The sequence below is a fragment of the Rhinatrema bivittatum genome, chromosome 2 (assembly GCF_901001135.1).
Source record: "Rhinatrema bivittatum chromosome 2, aRhiBiv1.1, whole genome shotgun sequence".
Lineage (NCBI taxonomy): Eukaryota > Metazoa > Chordata > Amphibia > Gymnophiona > Rhinatrematidae > Rhinatrema > Rhinatrema bivittatum.
In genome coordinates this window covers 460,097,926-460,118,454 of record NC_042616.1, presented here as the reverse complement: position 1 = coordinate 460,118,454, position 20,529 = coordinate 460,097,926, and the positions used below count along the sequence as shown (strand labels likewise).

General features: G+C 44.8%; 1 protein-coding gene across 2 annotated transcripts in view; it reads right to left on the bottom strand.

The window, feature by feature from the left end:
• L3MBTL2 (L3MBTL histone methyl-lysine binding protein 2) overlaps positions 1-20,529 on the bottom strand; it is a 120,404-nt gene that overhangs the window by 90,994 nt on the left and 8,881 nt on the right. For both annotated transcript variants that reach the window (XM_029590461.1, XM_029590460.1), the window contains exons 4-5: positions 4,125-4,248; positions 3,753-3,832 (exon numbers count right to left, since the gene is read on the bottom strand). In XM_029590461.1, coding sequence (XP_029446321.1) covers positions 3,753-3,832; positions 4,125-4,248 — 204 coding nt within the window. The remainder of the gene's footprint in view (positions 1-3,752; positions 3,833-4,124; positions 4,249-20,529) is intronic.

The following is a 20,529-nucleotide window of genomic DNA, read 5'->3' as shown; positions in this document are numbered from 1 at the left end:
GAGAGAGGAGGTGGCTGGCCGCCATGTTCCAGAGCCCTCCTAGTAGCCGCATGGACTGAATCTAAGATGGCCGCCGTTCCCGCGCTAAGCGGGAACGGATCCGGGCCGTCGATCGCAGCAGCCCCGGTGCGCGGCGGCGAACGGGATGATCGGGAACGGCCGCCCCGACCACCCCCCGATGGTCCCTCGCCCCCGGTGAGGCAAGCAGAGCAAACGCCGTCGCGCGAAACACACGCGTGGCAGGCCGAGCCGACCGGCATCCTGGGCCCACAAAAAAAATAAATTCGCCGCGCCTAAGAGCTGGAAAACGGTTCCCCCCCCTGCGAACGAGCTGCCGACGACAAGGAGAGGGAGAGCCGGCGCGACAAAAACAAAAGCAGTAAAGTTGTTTTTTTTTGTACTTAGCCGCTGTCCAGGTGCTGATGCTCCCGCTCCACCGGGGGTGAGTGAACCGGGCTCCCCGGTGTCACCCCCGACGCTGCTGCCAGGCACGGCCGGGTCCTCGACCCTCAGCAGCGGGCTCGACCAGGGGGGGATGATCCCCATAGGACCTGCCAACCCCCCTGGGAGACACCTCCGACGGAAGCTCTTCTGAAAAAATAAACACTGTTCCTTTTTTTTTTTTTTTTTTTATAAAGGATTAGCCCTCTCTACTATGGAATACCCAATCTTCTATTATTATGGTCTTTTTTTTTTTTTTTAACCCTGACTAACTAAAACTCGCAGGGATCCCAGAGACTGTGGGTGGACCTGCCCCATCTGCTGGAGACAGAGTAAGACTGAGGGGCTGTGGGTGGCACCTTACTATATTGTAGGGAGCCCTTCAAGTTTTGCTCTGTCTCCATCTGCTGGTGCGGAATCACAACCCAGGTGTCTGGACTGATCCGGGTACGTACAGGGAACTAAAGCTTTCTTTTTGTGGTCTTCTTATTCAGAGAGCTTCGTTTTATAATTTTCCTAGTTTAAATATTATTGAACCAATTCATAGCAACATTAAAAAAAAAACCCCATACAGAATGAGAATATGAATCCTAACAATCTAAGGTTCTAATTTTCCCCCCAAAATGATCAATCCCTCCAATCCAACCTCCAATTCCATATGCTCAACAATTTTAGGACAGAATAACACCTATCACATTATTTAGCTTCAACTGGAATCAGATATCACACCACTGTTCAAAGGGTTTCCAAGGAGCATTACAATTTGTAACATCTTTTATCACCAGTTTGCCCAAATAATATGACTTCCAAATATGATTTTGTAATGTGCTCAAATTGAGCAAAAAGGTATTCTTCCAATCAGATGCAATTTCCAATTGTGCTGCTATAATAATTTGAGAGATCAGTTTCATCATTTTGGAGGGGATACTGGACTCCGGGAGACTCAACAAGAATGTTTTTAGGATCTTTCAAATATTTTAATCTTAGTTATCAACCACTATATCTCAGTATTTCTGAACTACTGATCATATGAAAGAAGGTTTCCACTTTGCCACAGTTTCACCGCATCAGAATAAATCCTATGTAGTCTTTCAGGAGGTATTGATACCATAGATATAAATTTATATCCATTTCCCCTAAAAAGCGACGAGGCAGAACTTTTACCAATACATGATAAGCAAAAGATCCCAGGAAACTACAGACCAGCGAGTCCAATGGCGTGGCAGGCAAAATGATAGAAATCAGTTTAATGGGACAAAGTCAACATGGATTTAGCCAAGGGAAGTCTTACCTCCCCAATCTGCTACATTTAAGGTCGTGAATAAATATGTGGATCAAGGTGATTTAGGGCTGGATTCACTAATGCTGCAAGGCATAGTGAATCCAGCGATAACAGGGGGCGGGGGGGGGGGCGAAATGGGGAGGCGTTCCTGCGCTAGCCAGCAGCAATTGCTGCCGGCATCGCGCGCGAATAACTATACCATAAAAGGTGTAGTTATTCGGTGCGAAAAGGCTCCTTACCGTTTCGCTGTCTGTGCTGTGTCCGCAGAGTCGGCCCCGGTGACGCCCCGATGTAAGCTAGCGCACGCGTGCGCTGGTAGCGTAAGTGTGCGATAGCTTTAGAAAATAACCCCCATAGTCGGATCCCCTCTCTAGAGATTTGCGAAAGCTGGATGTTCGCAGAGCGTTTTTGCGTTAATGGAAGTTACAAACGCATTTCGGTTGTCCGACCATCTTTTCGTTCTATGGAGTGGTCCTAAAAGTGGGAATATGGCATCTCAGACTATGCTAGCCCGCTGGCTAAAGGAAGCTATCAGTTCAGCGGACTTGCTGCGAGGCAGAGCGTTGCTGGTTGGACTTCGGGCCCATTCTACCCGGTCACAAGTTGAGTCTTGGGCAGAGTGCCAAGTTTCACCGCAGGAAATTTGTAGAGCGGCTACGTGGAAATCTCTGGCACACTTTTGCGAGGCATTACAGGCTGGATGTCCAGGCCCCGAGTTCTGGGGGATTTGGAGGTGTACTCCGAGCGGGCCTCTCCAGGGCCAAACCAGGAAAGAAAAAGGCTCTGGTACATCCCAGGAGTCTGGACTGATCCAGGTACGTACAGGGAAAGGAAAATTGGTTCTTACCTGCTAATTTTCGTTCCTGTAGTACCACGGATCAGTCCAGAGTCCCGCCTGCGTTAAGTTGACAGGTAATAGAGAGTCCGCTCATTCAGAATTCATTTGTTTTGGATCTGCAGATTTGAATTTGTTCTAGGAGCTCACTGGGTTCTGGTTCCCACTTGGAGTTGGGTAAGCCAGTTCAGAGAAAGTGTTATTTGTATATAGTTAATAATTACGGTTTTGAGCCATTCTGCTTTGATACTGATTCATACTGACAGACTGTAGGTGGCACCTCGGCTATTAGGACATAATCCTTTCAGATTTTCTCTGTCTCCATCTGCTGGAGGGGAAGCAAAACCCACGGAAGGGGCGGAGTCAGTTTGGAACTTTTTCTGCCTCCATCTGCTGGTGAGTGGACAGAACCCAGGAGTCTGGACTGATTCATGGTACTACAGGAACGAAAATTAGCAAGTAAGAACCAATTTTCCTTTTCACATTTTCTTTTTTCTATTGCTGTACTAGATTTCACTTCTCCTTCCCCAACTGTTTTTCCAATTGCAAAATTCTTATGCCTTTTCTCTTTTTTATGGTATAAGCTAGTATACACCCCCCTTAAAACCACTTTTGCAGGTTCCTAAAACAAAATTGGACCATCGTGATAATTCTCATTGTATAGTTAAAACTCATCCCTTTTTTTTTTTTTTTGAGAAAATCATGAAGGTCTGAGTCATTCACTAAATAAATTGGGAATCTCCACAACCAGGACCTCCTAGGCTCATTACCCCAACTCATCAAGTTTCAAATCAATGCATGATCACAAATCACTATTTCACAGACACCAGAATCAATCTTTTTTTCAAGAGGATGAAGAACTCTCCAGGCATCCACAATTCATTGTGCTATTTTGATTTTCTCTTTTTAATTTGTTTTTATTATGTGTGTGTGGGGGAGGGGGTTCTGAGCCCCCACAAGGTATCTCATAGGTGGCATATAAATACATTTAACCTTAACCAGTAATGTATAGACCTGTCCACTGAGTCCTAGGCAGAGACCATTGAAGAATCTTCAGATGGCACCAATCTGAAACAAGTCAGATCAAAAGGTGACAGAATTTTTACCCCACACCCAAACACTGAGCTATTTAATCCTGTTCCCACTCCCCCCAAGGTAGTCATTAACAAAAACAACAATAAAACATAAGCTCACGTGTTTGAAGCAGCTGACAGGTGCAGCTTGGTAATCATCTTCCATCAGGTAATTCCCCCAGTCAAAGCCCAGGACAAATGCTGCAGGGCAGAAGAAGAGTATTACTGGGCTGAAAGACTGTATCTCCACCCCATGCACAGGGACTAGAAAAAGAGGTCCTATAGCTTACCAAAGGCCACATTATCTGCATGGGCCATATCCCCCATGGCCTGATAACACAAACTACTAGGATCTCAGTCAATGGGTAAAGTCAATACTTTTGCATCACATGAACCAGGGGTCATCGTCGAGCGGAGCAAAAGGGGAGAGAGAAGTGAGCACACACACACAAACTACCAAAAACATGGAGCCCCATTTAATCCCCCTCCTCACCATCCTGACCAGTTGGGGTCCCGTCAGCCAACTGTCCTGTCCCTTGCGAGTGGAGAAATGCTCCGATTTTGGAAGACCAGGTGGCCTTTTGCAACACTTTGGCTTTCTTGGTAGGGGGTTTACCCTGTGGGGAGGGGGGAAAAAAGGAAGGACAGTCACTCATGGAAACTAACATGCACAGCTCTCCCAGATAATGGCAAATTCAGGCAGAATAAGTATTTTACCTCAGAGGTGGAAACAGAAAATTTCTCTAAGTTCACAGATTCTGATTAAAGGCTTTTAATCTGCAAACAATTTTCCTAATACAGTTGGCCCATGAAGCACCTGTGCAGACATCCCCACCCCTTGCACACACTCTCTGTATTGTGAAGTGCACCGCATAGAGGACACAGAAATCAAGTCATCAGTGTGTATGCTAAGATATTTTAACTGCTGAAGCTGAAAAACATAACCAATACTTTCTATTTTATTTGTAAGTAGTGTAAGAGCCCATCAAAAAACAGTGGGGCAAAATGGCATATTGGAGAAATTACTTACCTGATAATTTCGTTTTCCTTAGTGTAGACAGATGACCTCAGGACTAATGGATTATGCTCCCCTGCCAGCAAATGCAGACAGAGTCAGGTTAAAAATGATTAAGAACATGGATAACCTTAACTTAACTCAACTAAACAAACACTGGACCCCAGTAAGATAGATGCCCTGATCTTGGGACTGGATGACGGCTTACCCGCAATGTCTTGGAATCGGTAGCCACTTCATGGGCGAATCCTTGGCACCGTTCTTGGGCAGCCATGGGCTCGATGCCGAGTCCATCTGTCTACATTAAGGAAAATGAAATCAGGTAAGTAATTTCTCCATTTCCTAGCGTGTAGCCAGATGGACTCAGGACCAACAGGATGTACAAAATCTACTCCCGATCGGGGTGGGAGACTGCCCACAGTCCCGTTAACACCGCCTTTGCAAAGGCTGCGTCCTCCCAGGCCTGAACGTCCAGGCGACAGAACCTGGAGAAGGTGAATAAGAAGGACAATGTCAACAGGAGGCAGCATTCTAGCTTCCACCCATAAGACTGCCTGAGCCCTAGTAGAATAAGCTTTAACCTGAAAGGGTAATGGCTTTTCTGCCTCCACATAGGCTCCTATGACCACCTCCTTAATCCAGTGAACTATGGTAGCCCATTTAGCTTGTTCACCCTGCTTCCTTCCATCGTGAAGGACAAACAGTCTTTCGGACCAGTTCTGAAACTTCCAAATACCGCACCAAACGCCTATTGACATTCAAATGGCGGAGGCGGCGGAATTCTTCTGCATCTTTGTGCTTATCTAGGGATGGCAACGAAATGGTCTGATTCAAATGAATCTCCGAGACTATCTTGGGCAAGAAAGATGGAATGATACCGAAGCTGTAATGCTCCTGGAGTCATCCGGAGGAATGGTTCCCAACATGACAATGCTTGTAGTTCAGAGATGTGACGTGCCAAGCAAATAGCCACCAGGAACACAATTTTCAAGGTTAATAAACGCAAGAACAACAATCTGCCAACAACTGCCAACAATCTGCCAATCTGCCAACACGCTGCATCAAACAAGACACAGATACCTAATAAACATCCCGCTAATGAAAAACATCAAAAATGTCTCACCTTCCTTCTCATAAATGCTCAATCCCTAACCAAAAAATTAATGTTAATATCAGACATTCTACAAGAAAAAAACCCCGATTTCATCGCCATAATAGAAACTTGGTTCAAAAATACCGACCAAGTCTTAATGAACCAACTAGACAGCAGCGCATACGACACATTTTCAATCCCTTGCAAATCCCGCAGAGGAGGAGGAGGAGGACTACTTCTGATTATAAAAATACAACTCTCCATGAAATTGATTCCACACAATCTCCCAAAACAATATGAACTAGCTCTCTTCAACTCAACGAACCTACAAATATGCCTAGTATACTGCCCGCCCAAACTGCTAGATAACGATATCTCCCCACTCCTAGAATTCCTAATAACAAACATCAATATGAAAAAACCAATCATCATACTTGGTGACTTTAATCTTCACACAGATATCAGTCCCAGATCACAAAACTGCCAAACCCTGCTAGACATGCTATCAAGTCTAAATTGCAACCCACAGGTGAACAACCCCACACAAAGCAGGACACATACTGGACCTGATTTTCACTAATCACTACTTCTCAGACATCTATTTCATGCAGACCAGTTCCCTGGTCCGATCACTACCTCCTACAATGCAATACACAAGTAAACATCAACACGGCAAAAACTAACGAATTACAAAGATCCTTCAAATACCAACCACCGTTCCAAACCAACCTTCTCCAACAAGAACTTGGGAAACAACTAGCAAATCTAGACCTCGCAAATATAAATAATGCTATCCAATCCTGGTTCCAAATTACTGAAGAAACCGCAAACAACATAAACCCTGAAAAATTTAAACAGCTAAAGAATCGCAGAGAATAACGCAACCCATGGTTCAACTCTCACCTAAGAAGCATGAAATTCAGTCTCAGGAAATTAGAAAAAGAATGGCAAAAGGACAAATGCACCGTAGCATTACAAAGATACCGCACTCATCTAGCCAATTACAAAAAAATGATTCTCAATATGAAACGTGACTACTATAGTCAAAAAATCAACCAATAACTCCAAATCCTTATACAACATAGTAAACAACCTCATCTCTGAAAACACCACCACCCACACAACCGTAAACAAAAATTTAAGTCAAGAATTAGCTACATTCTTCAAGAACAAAATAAACAAAATAACCGACACCTTCACCAATTCCTCGATCATAGAAGACCAAATATCCACTACAAATATTACACCATGGTCTAACTTCGAACCCCTTTCCTCCTCGGAAACAGAAAAAATGCTAAGAAAAATAAACCCAGCACGCCATGACCTAGACATCATCCCCACTCGAGACCTAAAGGAAATTGCTCATACCATAGCCCCAACAATAGCAGCAATTATCAATAATTCCCTCGTAGAAGGTGAGTTACCCACAAAGCTAAAACTCGCAACAATCAAACCAATAATAAAGAAGAAGAATCTAAACCCAGACAACAAACAACTACCGGCCAATATCAAACCTACCCCTCCTAGCCAAAATGACAGAGAAAGCGGCCCTGAAACAGCTCAATGAACACCTCGATAACCACAAAATTCTACATCCCAACCAACACAGTTTCAGGAGAAACCTCAGCACAGAAACCCTACTGCTAAACCTATCAAACAACATACTAAGAAGCTTCAATAACAATCTAAGCCATCTAGTAATCCTCCTTGACCTATCCACTGCATTTGACACAGTAGACCACAAAAGTCTAATATCTAGACTAGCAAACATAGGCCTATCAGGCAAAACCCTAGACTGGTTCACTTCTTTCCTAAAAGACAGATACTTCAAAGTCTCCATCAACAACTACTCATCAGAAGCCATCCTCTCGAAACTGGAGTACCACAAGGATCTGCTTTATCGGCCATACTCTAACATTTATCTACTACCACTATGCCAACTCCTATCAAGCCTAGGCGTAACTTACTACATGTATGCTGACGACATACAACTACTCATTCCAATTACTTCCACCATCGAAGATGCAATGAAAATAACAGCCTCTCACCTTATTTCAATCAGAAACATGCTAAACCACCTAAAATTATGCCTAAACATGAGCAAAACCGAATGCATCCTAACTGAAAGAAATAACTCAAGATCAAAAACTACATCCCCCCTTCAAATTGACAACATCCGTATCCAAATCAAAAATAACGTAAAAGACCTCGGCTTCTGGATAGACAGTGAACTAAACTTCAAAAAACACATCACAACAAAAACAAAAGAAGGCTTTCATAAACTCCATATACTCAAACATCTAAAACCACTACTTTCACCACCAAGATTTCAGGACAGTCTTACAATCTCTTATCTTCACCAGCCTTGACTACTGCAACTCACTCTTGATAGGTCTCCCTAAAACAGCCTTAAAACCACTTCAATTACTACAGAATGCTGCTGCTAGAATCCTAACTGGCAAAAAGAAATAGGACCACATCACCCCCGTGCTCAAAAGTCTACACTGGCTTCCGGTCGAAAAAAGAATTGAATACAAAATTCTAACAATCTTACACAATGCAATTTATAAAGCTGATAACACAGCCCTCGATAACGTCATACATATACACAGATCTCAACGTACAACTAGATCCGCAAGTAAATTACAGCTGATCATACCATCACTTCCACTAGCCAAACTTTTCACCACAAGAAACAGAGCCATTTCCGTCGCTGGTCTGAAATTATGGAACTCACTTCCAGAACACCTGAGCTCACAAAGTAACATTAAATCATTTAAAAAAGAGCTCAAAACATGGATATTCAGCCAAACGCTCAAAGATGGTATTTGTTAATATCGCATAACTTATCTAATTCATAACTTTTCAGTTATGCAATTTCACTCCTAAGGCCATTACATAGACCGTTCTCATACTGGTTCACTTCTGAAAGTCTAATTGAACATTTCATAAGCTCGTCCACCTCATTTTCATAGCTCAACCACTGATTTATTCTGTTTATAAAAGTTGATGTCAAATGTATTAAATAGTTATTGGCTAAACTACTGTTAATCGTAAGATATTGTATCTGTATACTGTATATAAATATCGATGTCAAAAGTACTAAATAGTTAATGGATAAGCTACTGTTAATTGTACAACGTTGTTGTATATGTAAACCGGAGTGAAGGCAGCTAGCTATACTTCGGTATATAAAAACTCCTAAATAAATAAATAAATAAATAGATAGATAAATAAATAAATAAATAAAAGATTGCACAGCGGGCGAAAGGAAAGCCCTGCCAATAACTCCAATAATAGATTGAGATTCTACAAGGGAACCTGCCACCGTAGGGGTGGCCGGAGGTGCTTCACCCCTTTCAGAAAACAGGCCATGTCTGGATGAGCCAACAGGCGGATTCTGTTCACCTCGCCCCTGAAACAGGAGACAGCCACTACCTGGATCTTCAAGGAGTTAAGGGTCAAACCTTTATTTAAGCTGTCCTGCAAAAATTCCAGATTTAGTGGGATTTTGACTGCCTGAGGGGAAACACTGCATTCCTGGCACCTGGCCTCAAATACGCTCCAGACTCGCACATACATAGGGACGTAGAGAGCGTCCGCGTGCAGAGTAAGGTGGCAATTACCACCGCAGAATATCCTTGCTTCATCGGGTGAGCCCTCTCAAGGGCAAGACCGTAAGACAGAATCGAGTTGGATCCTCGTCAAGGACTGGTCCCTGCTGTAGCAGGTCTCTGTGCGGTGGGAGGCACGGGGGGGGGGGGGGTGTCTCCTCCAAGAGTCTCCACATGTCCACATACCATGGACAGCTGGGCCAATCTGGAGCTACTAGTAGGACTAATCCCCTGTGGCACTCAATTCTGCGAATGATCCTGCCTAGGAAGGGCCATGGAGGGAAGGCATATAACAGCTCCTCTTCCGGACATTTCTGAATGAGAACATCAATCCCCAGGGTCAACGGATTTCTTCTGCGACTGAAGAATCAGGGAACCTTCACATTGTGAGATGAGGCCAGCAGGTCGATGGACAGGAGACCCCAGCGATCTACTACCAGCTGAAAGGCTTTGGCTAACAATGCCCACTCTCCTGGATCCAGTCTCTCCCTGCTTAGAAAGTCTGCTTTGATGTTGTCTTTTCCTGCGATGTGGGAAGCTGAGATCATCTGTAAATGTACTTCTGCCCATTCCAAAGGAGATCAACCTCCTGTGACATTTGCTGGCTTTTGGTTCCATTCTGGCGATTGATGTTGGCTACCGCTGTTGCATTGTCAGACATTTCTCAGAGCATTTGACCCTGGAATATGTGGCTGAATAGTAGACATGCCAGTCTGGCTTCCCAGGCTTCCAGGTGATTTATGTTCCAGAGGGCCTCTTCCTTGGTCCAACGCCCCTGGACCGTCAGTTCCAGACAGTGAGCTCCCCATCCCTGGAGGCTCATGTCTGTTGTGAGGACCAGCCAGTTCGGAGGGGAGAGGGGTACACTCCTGCCCAGATGAGCTTCTTGCAGCCACCACTGGAGCCAAGAGCATACTTCCATCGGTAAGTGGAGGCGAACTGAATAGTCTTGAGACAGCGGGTTCCAACGTGACAGCAGGGAGCGTTGACATGATCGCATGTGTGCCCTCGCCCACGGTACTACTTCTGGGGATGGTGGCCAGACCATAGGACAGTGCCCTGAGCTGATAATGGTGATGCAGTACCGCAAAGCATAGGAAACGCTGAAGTTCTTGCCAGATTGGTATATGTAGGTAAGACTCAGATAGATCCAGGGAGGTTAAGAAGTCTCCCGATTGTACGGCCATTATCACGGAGAATAGGGTTTCTATGTGTAAAAGAATCACTCTTAGATGTTGGTTGACGCTCTTGAGGTCCAGGATGGGGCGAAAGGAACCTTCCTTCTTGGGTACTATGAAATAGATGGAATAACGCCCTGTATTTTCCTGGGGTGCAGATACTGGGATTATAGCCCTCATTCTGAAGAGCTTTAACAGGGTAGTCTTCACTGCCTACTTCTTATGCTGGGAGTGGCAAGGGGATATCATGAAAATGTCCCGAGGAGTGCTGCGAAATTCCAGCACATATCCTTCTTGTATGACCTCCAGTTCCCATTTGTCCGAAGTGATCGTGACCCACCGTTGGTAGAAGACGGACAGTTGGCCCCCTATCTCCTCGTTCCGAGGGTGGGTCGGCAAACTTCATTGGGGGGGTTCAGGATGAACTGAGCCTAACGCTCTCTTGGGCACCCGACTCCGAAAGGACTAAGACCTCCCAAAGGATCAAGACCTCTGAAATATCGAGTTTCTGAGGGGCAAAAGCACTGTGAGCCCCTGGCTCGACCCCTTGTGAGCGAAGGGGTGCTGTAACTGCTTCTCTTATCTTCTGGTAGCCAGGGTAATAGAGATTCGCCCCATTTACTAGCCCATTTTTCCAATTCACTTCCAAAGAGGAGTGATCCTTTAAAGGGCATCTGTGGGAAATTTGCCTTGGAGGTTGCGTCTGCTGTTCGATTCTGCAGCCATAACTGTCTTCTGACTGCCACCACTGAGGCCACTCCTCTGGCCGAGGAACGGACTAGGTCAGAGCCCGCATCAGCTAAAAAGGCGGAGGGGGTTCCATAACCGCTCTGGAATTCGCCCCCAAGTCAAACCTTCCGAGAGAGGAGCAGGCACGAACGAGCTACCAGGGCACACCATGAAGCAATCTGCAAGGTCACTGCTATTGTGTCAAACGCCTGTTTAAGGATGGACTCCACCCCACTATTGTGTGCATCCTTTAAGGCCGCTCCTCCTGCCACTGGGATAGTTGTTCGCTTAGAGATGGCACAGAGCAGTGCATTCACTTTAGAGAGACACAAGCATTCTCTGGTTGCCGAATCCAGTGAATATAAGAACATAAGAACATGCCATACTGGGTCAGACCAAGGGTCCATCAAACCCAGCATCCTGTTTCCAATAGTGGCCAATCCAGGCCATAAGAACCTGGCAAATAACCAAACACTAAATATATCCCATGTTACTGTTGCTAGTAATAGCAGTGGCTATTTTCTAAGTCAACTTAATTAATAGCAGGTAATGGACTTCTCCTCAAAGAACTTATCCAATCCTTTTTTAAACACAGCTACACTAACTACACTAACCACATCCTCTGGCAACGAATTCCAGAGTTCAATTGTGCGCTGCGTGAAAAAGAACTCTCTCAGATTAGTTTTAAATGTGCCATATGCTAACTTCATGAAGTGCCCCCTAGTCTATTATCCGAAAGAGTAAATAACCGATTCACATCTACCCGTTCTAGACCTCTCATGATTTTAAACACCTCTATCATATCCCCCCTCAGCCGTCTCTTCTCCAAGCTGAAAAGTCCTAACCTCTTTAGTCTTTCCTCATAGGGGAGCTGTGCCATTCCCTTTATCATTTTGGTCGCCCTTCTCTGTACCTTCTCCATCGCAACTATATCTTTTTTTGAGATGCGGCGACCAGAATTGTACACAGTATTTAAGGTGCGGTCTCACCATGGAACGATACAGAGGCATTGTGACATTTTATGTTTTATTCACCATTCCCTTTCTAATAATTCCCAACATTCTGTTTGCTTTTTTGACTGCCGCAGCACACTGAACAGATGATTTCAATGTGTTATCCACTACGACACCAAGATCTCTTTCTTGGGTAGTAGTTCCTAATATGGAACCTAACATTGTGTAACTATAGCATGGGTTATTTTTCCCTATATGCATCACCTTGCACTTATCCACATTTAATTTCATCTGCCATTTGGATGTCCAGTTTTCCAGTATTAGAATGTCTTCCTGCAATTTATCACAATCTGCTTGTGATTTAACTACTCTGAACAATTTTGTATCTGCAAATTTGATTACCTCACTCGTATTTCTTTGCAGATCCACCTTTAAAACTTGCTTCTGTGGCATCCCATTCAGGGTCAATCAACTCCTGGATGGCTTCCTATACTGGAAAGTAGCAAGAGGCTTTCTGAAGGGAAATCAGAATGGAATTATTCTTTGGCTCCATCACAGAGTCCGCCCCAGGAACTCCCAGCATCTTCAGGGTCTGGTAAACCAAGGCTGGCAATTTGACTCTGTGGAAAAACCATAACATGGTCCAATACGGTTCTAAACCAAGGGGATTTTCCGATCTTCCAAGGAATCTGGATCCTTTCTTTGTCCATGCCATCTGGGTCCCTGCCAGAGATAACCCTGGTGAGTCGAGGCATGCCTCGAGGTCTGCCAATAGCTGGTAAGCCCTCCCTCTTCCAGCCTGAGGTTCCATCTGGACAGAGGCAAGTGAGGTAGCAGATTGCTTCTGTACGAAGGCTTGAAGACCTTGAAAGAATTCCACCCAAGAAAAGACGGCTGGGTCCATGCATAGCCCAGGAGATACTGGGGTGGTGCAGGTAGGTTTCCCTCTCCCATGGATGACCCAGTCCCAGGGTTACTCAGATTCAGGGTTCTTCCAGTTAAGGCTGTGGCTGACCCATCCTCTGAATGGGAGGAGCCGGGCTTATCAAAGTCCAGGGAGGCCAACTCTCCCTGGGATTCCTCCCAGTGCTGCCATAAGCAAGAATTCAGGTCAGACTGTGCAGCCCTAATACATCAAAGCAGCGCAGAGAGAAAGGTGCTTATGTTTCTTTGCTGCCGAGCCATTGGCGACAGTAACTGTGTTCAGACGGGTCACGCTTAAAATATTGTGTGCTCAGATTTCGGGTGCCTACGCAGTCCGCAGCGAGGCGCATGCACAACCCATGCGCCAGCTTTGCTTGAATTCTGCACCTAGTAAGTTATGCACATATGTATATGGGCGCCATAAGTGCACAGCGCATGCGCAGAGCTAACGTGCACTGAGTGTACCGAAGCTCTAGGGCGGGTAATACAGGCACAAAAATCACGTGCAAGATAGCGCCGCCAGCCTACCACGCGGTGTGCTGACCAAGACTGAAGCGGGTCCTAGCCTATGGGGGGACTGCTCAACCCGCTCGGAAGCCCACTTCCCTTTACTCCAACGGGAACATCGGTATGGCGAGCAGAGCAAGGAGACTGGAGGAAGTCTTACCGAAACCCCTCCAAAACATCTCTGAATCTGGGAGGTAAATCCTTAAAAAAACAAAAAAAACGTACCTGGACTCAATGCCAACCGGCTGAGAACAGACACAGTCTCCAACTGCGGGGGGAGAGGGCTTTGGCCATCTCTGCCATGCTTGGCTTCATGCACCCGCTGCCTTTCAGCTGCTTCAGCAGCAAAGTCCAAGCCGGGAACCGGCTACCAGCTCAAGGCACACCTCTGAGGGATCTCTGAAATCACCTCAGGAATTCTCAACTAGGGGAGGGACCTTTAGATATCACCACAGAAGAGCGAGGCTCAATCTTCCCCAATTTAAAAGTAGAATTTCTTCTTCCAAAAGGTACAGTGATCCCCATAAGGGATCCACATCTGCTGGAGACGGAGAAATACTGAAGGGATAAGGTCACTGCATGGGGTGTATCTAAGGTGACATCAGCTTTGAAACCTGACTCCATCTCCATCTGCTGGCAGGGGAGCACATAACCTATTGGTCCTGAATCCATCTGGCTACACGCAAGGAAAAATGCACGTAGACGGACTAACCCAACCTTCCCCCAGAACATCCTTTTTCTCTGCCATGAATAGATACCTCACATACTTCTCCAGGAGGTAAGAGAATTTGGGCCATTAAACTGCACACATTTACTTTTATCCACAGGGGCGTCTGACGCTGTTGAGAAGAGCATTTTGCATGCGTATATATGGGAGAACCTGTGGGAAATACATAACCCTGGTTAACTGAACTTCTTTTTCAGTTTACCATTCCTAAGGGCCAATTTTTGATGGAATAACAAAAGTATGCTCCGAGAAAATAAAAAAATATTTAAAAAAATCAAATCAATCATTACATATCCCAAAAAGGCAATGCAAATATTTTTTTGAACATGACAGAGTGACCAACTCACAAATCTAGCAAATTATAAATACAGAAATATGCAAAATCATCTGCATAAGTTCAGGAACAAACGTGTGACTTCCCAGTATTTAAGGAATTGGATGCAATCATGCATGTCAAGAAAAAAGCAGAAACCTCAGATCATCTATCCTGGCTTATGAGTGAGGTTCATCTTGTCAACATGTGCACAAAACAAACCCCATTTGGAGACACTACTCCTATGAGAAACCGAACTGATACAGTACTATGTACAGGGCAGGATTTAAGATTTTGGCACCCATAGGAAGGACCACAGGGTAAAGTCAGGCTTCTCTCCTAGGACCTCGAACAGCAGGGATTTCACTACCGGAAACTGCAAAGCAGGGAAGGGGCATTTGGCCAGAGTGCCACAGTGATGCTTCTTTGAAGTGGCAGTATCACATGGCCCTAAAGTGAGAAGGCTCCTCTTAGGCCTGACTATTTGGTGCCCTCAAAATTTGGCACCCTAGGCAGTTGCATGTATTGCCTATTCCTAAATCCGGGCCTGACTATGTATGGAGAGAGAAATCAAATACCAAGAGATGTAATCGGAGAGCAAAATATTTGTCAGAAAGATACAGAAATAGTCCAGATTGTATTGGGTGCCAATGTCCTAATTAAAAAGAACTTCTAGATTCATCTCAGTACGTTGCCTGAACATATTACATCCTATGAGCTCAAGGAGGAAGCTCTTTGGAACAATACAAATATTAAGATCACTAAATGTAAAATTTGAGAGACTGAGATTATACCCAACATACCCCACTTAATATAGATGTTCACTGGGGAGGACTCAAGATGGCCGCCCGGTAAAGACGCTGGGAGAAACCTCTTACGGCGTTTTTCGAATTTCCTGTAAACTATGCCCCACACGAAATGCAAAGCGAAGCTGAGAGGGGTAACGACTAGTTCACTCTCTAATGACCATCTGCAGCCACGTATTGAAGCTTCTTCGTAGCGGACACAACCCCAACGCCGAGAAGTGCAGTCGCTGAAGGGAGACCTGTGGAGCGCGGCCTCTCCCTTCTGACTATGGAAACAACTTTAAGCCCTGGCGCTCCGGACAGACCCATTCCCCTAGGCCAAATGACGCTGAGGACCAAGGAAGTGACTGCGCTCTCCCCTGTTGATACACAGGGGTTACTAGAAGAGCTGCAGCAATATCAGGAGACCCTGGGAGTGAACTCGGGGATCCGGATGGCCCTCGATGAGGTGAAAGGAAAGGTAACTGAAGAACAACTACGACAACAACATACCAGCGCGGAGAACGAGTTGGTTACCCCAGGAACATCGCAGCAAGGTAGGGGAATGGGCACAAGTGGGAACTAGGTTGTTGAGAAGTCAGATACGCTGGAAACTGAACTGTTAAAATTTACAACATCTATAATATATCAGGCTTAGTGTGTCAATTAGTGCTCGTGGATGTTCCCCAGCCCGCCGATAGATGGTGCTATAATATATCGTGCTTGCTAATGTGTCCGTCAGTTCGAGGCTCAAACACGCCGTACACACAACACCAGCGCACAATTACTTCTTCACTCACATTTACTCCCTCACCTCGACGATTTCCTCCCTCACCGGAAGACTCTTCAAAACCACAAGGACCGTGGCCATCGCGGGACAGGCATGCTGCAAACAGAGCGCGTCCCGCAACACACACTCCATTCGCGGTGAAGATGAAGGCATGGCGCACTGTTCCTGGCGAAAAGGGAATGCCCCCGTGTGCCGCGATCGGCGCGCTCGGCCCTTCATCTTCACCGCGAACGGAGCGTGTGCTGCGGGACGCACTCTGTTCGCAGTATGCCGGAGTCTCCGCTGCTATTTTCTCCTCAAGCCAAAAATGGAAGAGCATACAAAGGCTCACTGTATGCCCCCCCTGCTAATTCCTCCCTAAGCAAGCGCACCCTATCTACAGCTGGCCCCCCACTTTGGAATGCACTCCCTCCGGACCTACGCCTTGAATCTTGCCCTTCGACATTCAAAAATAAACTCAAACTTGGCTTTTCAGCCAAGCCTTCTCAGATTGAGGTATTTGTTCTTGCAGCCAAGCCTTCTTCAACCAAACACTTTTTGGAAGATGATAACCCCAGACGCCACCCATGGCAAGGTCTCCCACGCATTAATCTCCCACGACCGAATCTCTTCAGATCTTTTCTTTTCCTTGATAGGCCCTTTACAGCTTCCCTTAAGGGCCCTGAGATCCTACCCTTAGGGGCCCTTACGTCCACCTGCTCACTGGAGTGGCCAGTTTCTTACTTTTTGCGGTCCAATTCAGCCTTACTGGATTCAGGCCTTTAATTTGACCTATAATGTAATAGAGCTCAAATGAACCCAAATGTAGTCTAATGCATTCCGCTATCTTGCTCTTAGGGTTGTGAGAGTTGTAACGTTGGCAGTTAATTTGTTACTCTGTTAATTTGTTACTCTGAAGATTGTGAACACTATTAACATGGCAATTTCAATTTGTTCGTTCTCTGTAATTTAATAATTTAATAAGAGTACTCATAATTTAATAAGAGCTTTCATAGCCAGCTTGAAGTTAAGGTATTTATGTTTTATTGTTTATTTAACATCTAACATTCGCTTGCTTGTATTAAATTGTATCACACGTTACTTGTATCGCCCCTGGCGTTTTTTCCAGTTTCAATGTAAACCGGTGTGATTTGTATTCTATATAGGAACGTAAATATAAAAAAAGTTAAAAATAAATAGAGTGTGTGTGTGCAAGACGGTGAGGGAGCCTGTATCAGGGTGTATGTCAAAGGGACACTCTTACAGTGAATTTCTAAGGAAATTCTGCAACTTTAAGTAATAAGTTTTTTATTTATATTTATTTATTTATTTAAGTTTTTTTTATATACCAACATTCAAGACAGAAGTCCCATCATGCTGGTTCACAAGGAACAGGGGTGCACAATATAATAAACTTTACAATTTGAACAATAGTGCAGAAAAGCAGTTACATGTAACAGGGAACAATAACTTGGATTAAGAAGGAAAAAGAAGATCAGATAATTATAAATGTAAATGATAACATTGTAAGAGGTGGTTATTAATGCTATAACTAGCGAAGCGTGATGATTGAAGGGAGTTAAATGATATTGGAGTTAGGAAAGGCTTGCGTGAACAACCACATCTTGAGTCTTTTCTTGAAGGTTGAGATGCTTTTTCTTTAATAATTTAAAATTTTATTACTTAAAGACTGTCATATAGATTGTGCTATTTTGACCAATATAAAGTTTGCAGAATTTTGCAGATTTTTCAGTTTTGGTGCGCATACTTTTCAGTTTTTGTAAAAATGTTGTATACAAAGACGTTTTCGCCAAATAAATAAACTTTGCCGGCCCTGGCTTTAGCAAATGTACCTCCACGTCCTTTGCCCTGGGTGAAAACAATTTCGTTTTTCCTTTTCATCTAAAGCTTCCATACAACAGCATATGTGCCAATAAAAAGGCTCGCCGGGGGGGCGCGTGACGTCACACGCAGAGATGGCAGCCTGATCTGGGAGCTCCTGCCGACTCTTACCCAATCTTCCAGAATCTGCGTCCCTATAGCACTGATATCTTCTAAAATATACCCAGCTCGACAACGTAAAATCGGAGATATGGCACATAGAAGAAAAAAATCCAAATTTACAGCGATTTTCCTACCGCAAAGATGATCCTGGCACGTCGCCGGACTGTGAGGCCGGAGAGCAAAATGGCGCCGGTTCGCGCTCTGAAAGCCCTGAGCCGCACAAGCTCAGTCCTGAACCTACCGATGCCCAAATTTCAGACCACCCGACCCGGGACGAGTTTAGAGAGTGGTTCGCGGGTCTCGGGGTGGATATTAAAGCCTATAGACAAGAACTTCTGGCGCATATGGAGGAAATGCGGGAAGATCTTACCTCCTTAGGTCATTGAGTCGACGAGCTTGACGTGCGCATGGAAGGTAACTCTGAACTTTCTAATCATAACAAAAAATCTTGCGAGGATCTCCGTGTCGATAATGCTCAGCTATACGCAAAATTAGCGGATCTTGAAAATAGATCGCGTCGGAGTAATCTCCGCTTCAGGGGCTTCCCCGAAGGGCCGCCGACGGAAGACTGCCACGCGCTTATCAAGAACTTCTGTTTATATCTGCTGCAGGAGACTCACCACTGTGATGGCAAAAATATCCCCGCGATTCAATTTGATCGGGCGTTACGGGCCCCGCAGACAAATCGGTCCCGAGACATAATCGTGTGTTTCACGGATTTCCTCACGAAAGAAAAGATAGCGGTGGCGGCTAGGGAAAAAAATACCTGGACCTGGGAAGTCACAACATTTCCATTTTCCCTGATCTCTCCTTAGCGACCCTGCAAAATCGCCAGACCTTCCGGGAAATTACAGCCTTCCTACGCGGTAAAAACATAATACAGATGGATGCACCCATTTGGAATCTCTTACTCCATGGAGGGGATCACTCATAAGTGCTTGACACCCGACGAAGCATTTCCAAATCTGTTAGCTAATGGCTTCTCTGCCTCGCAGGCACTGCAGAAGAAATCGGGCTCGCAAAATTCTCGACCCTCCTACCCCACCTGGCAAAGAGTCGGGCAACGAAATAACCCCCTGCGGAGACAATCTGGAGGATCTTCTTCTAGCCATGGTCCCGTTTGACTTCTTTTTGACATTGCTGGCCATGATCAGGAGGCTGAAAGTCTTCGGGCTAATGAGTCTACTTCTATACTAATGTGCTTCTATTAGTTTCACTGGTTAACGATGTTATTTTACATTATTTGACGCAGTTTTGATATCTCTGATTGCTATATGATATAGTATGGAGGATTGGGGGGGGGGGGGTTAGTAGAGCATTACATCTTACCTAGATCACATCTTTACCCCCATATTGAGATGGTGGAATGCCTGCATGGAGGGTATCGCAGGCTGTTTATTGGGGTGTGGTGGACTGTAATAGTCCTCCTGGGGATCATGCTAGTTTTGAACTCACAGAGTTTGTTAGACCAGTCTTCTATTATGATTATTTTGCTGATACATGGGAAGATGATTCAAATTTTCATCTTCCCTTATTATGGTACCTAAATATTACACATTATCCAAATTGTTCAGGGTTACCATTGTTGGTATCCATGGCCATTTTATTTTATTTTCCAGAGATGACCTACCCATTATATGTATAGTCCCTCTCTCTGTATACAATTATGACTAAGCTAAAAATCCTTTCGGTAAATGTTAAGGGCCTCAACTCACCTCAAAAGCGCTCTTTTTTTTTATATTGGTTCAGGAGACACATCTTACACGTAGATACGAGTCTCTTAAGAAATCCTCTAAATTTAATCACCAATACTTTTCAGCAGCTACTAAGAAATCTAAATATGCGGGAGTTGGAATTTTATTTGCTTCTCACTTGGTTTTTGCAAGTAAAAAGTGTATTGAGGACCCCCAGGGTCGTTTTATTTTGATTTGTTTTACTGTGCATAATACTGCCTTTACTACTCTTAACATTTATGCTCCCAACAGAGAGCAGGCTGCTTTCTTCCAACATATCCATCATATTATAATGCAACATGTGGATGGGCATTTAATCCTTGGTGGTGACTTTAATGTTTCTCTCTCTCCCTCTATAGACAATTCAAAGGGTCACTCACATACGGCAATAGTGCATTCTAGAGCTCTTAAAGACCTATTGCAGGAACACGATATGGTGGATCCTTGGAGAACAACCTACCCTCACTCGAGATCTTATACGTATTACTCCAAAGCACACGATTCATATTCTAGAACTGACTATCTTATGGTGGACAAATCCCTATACCATCTTG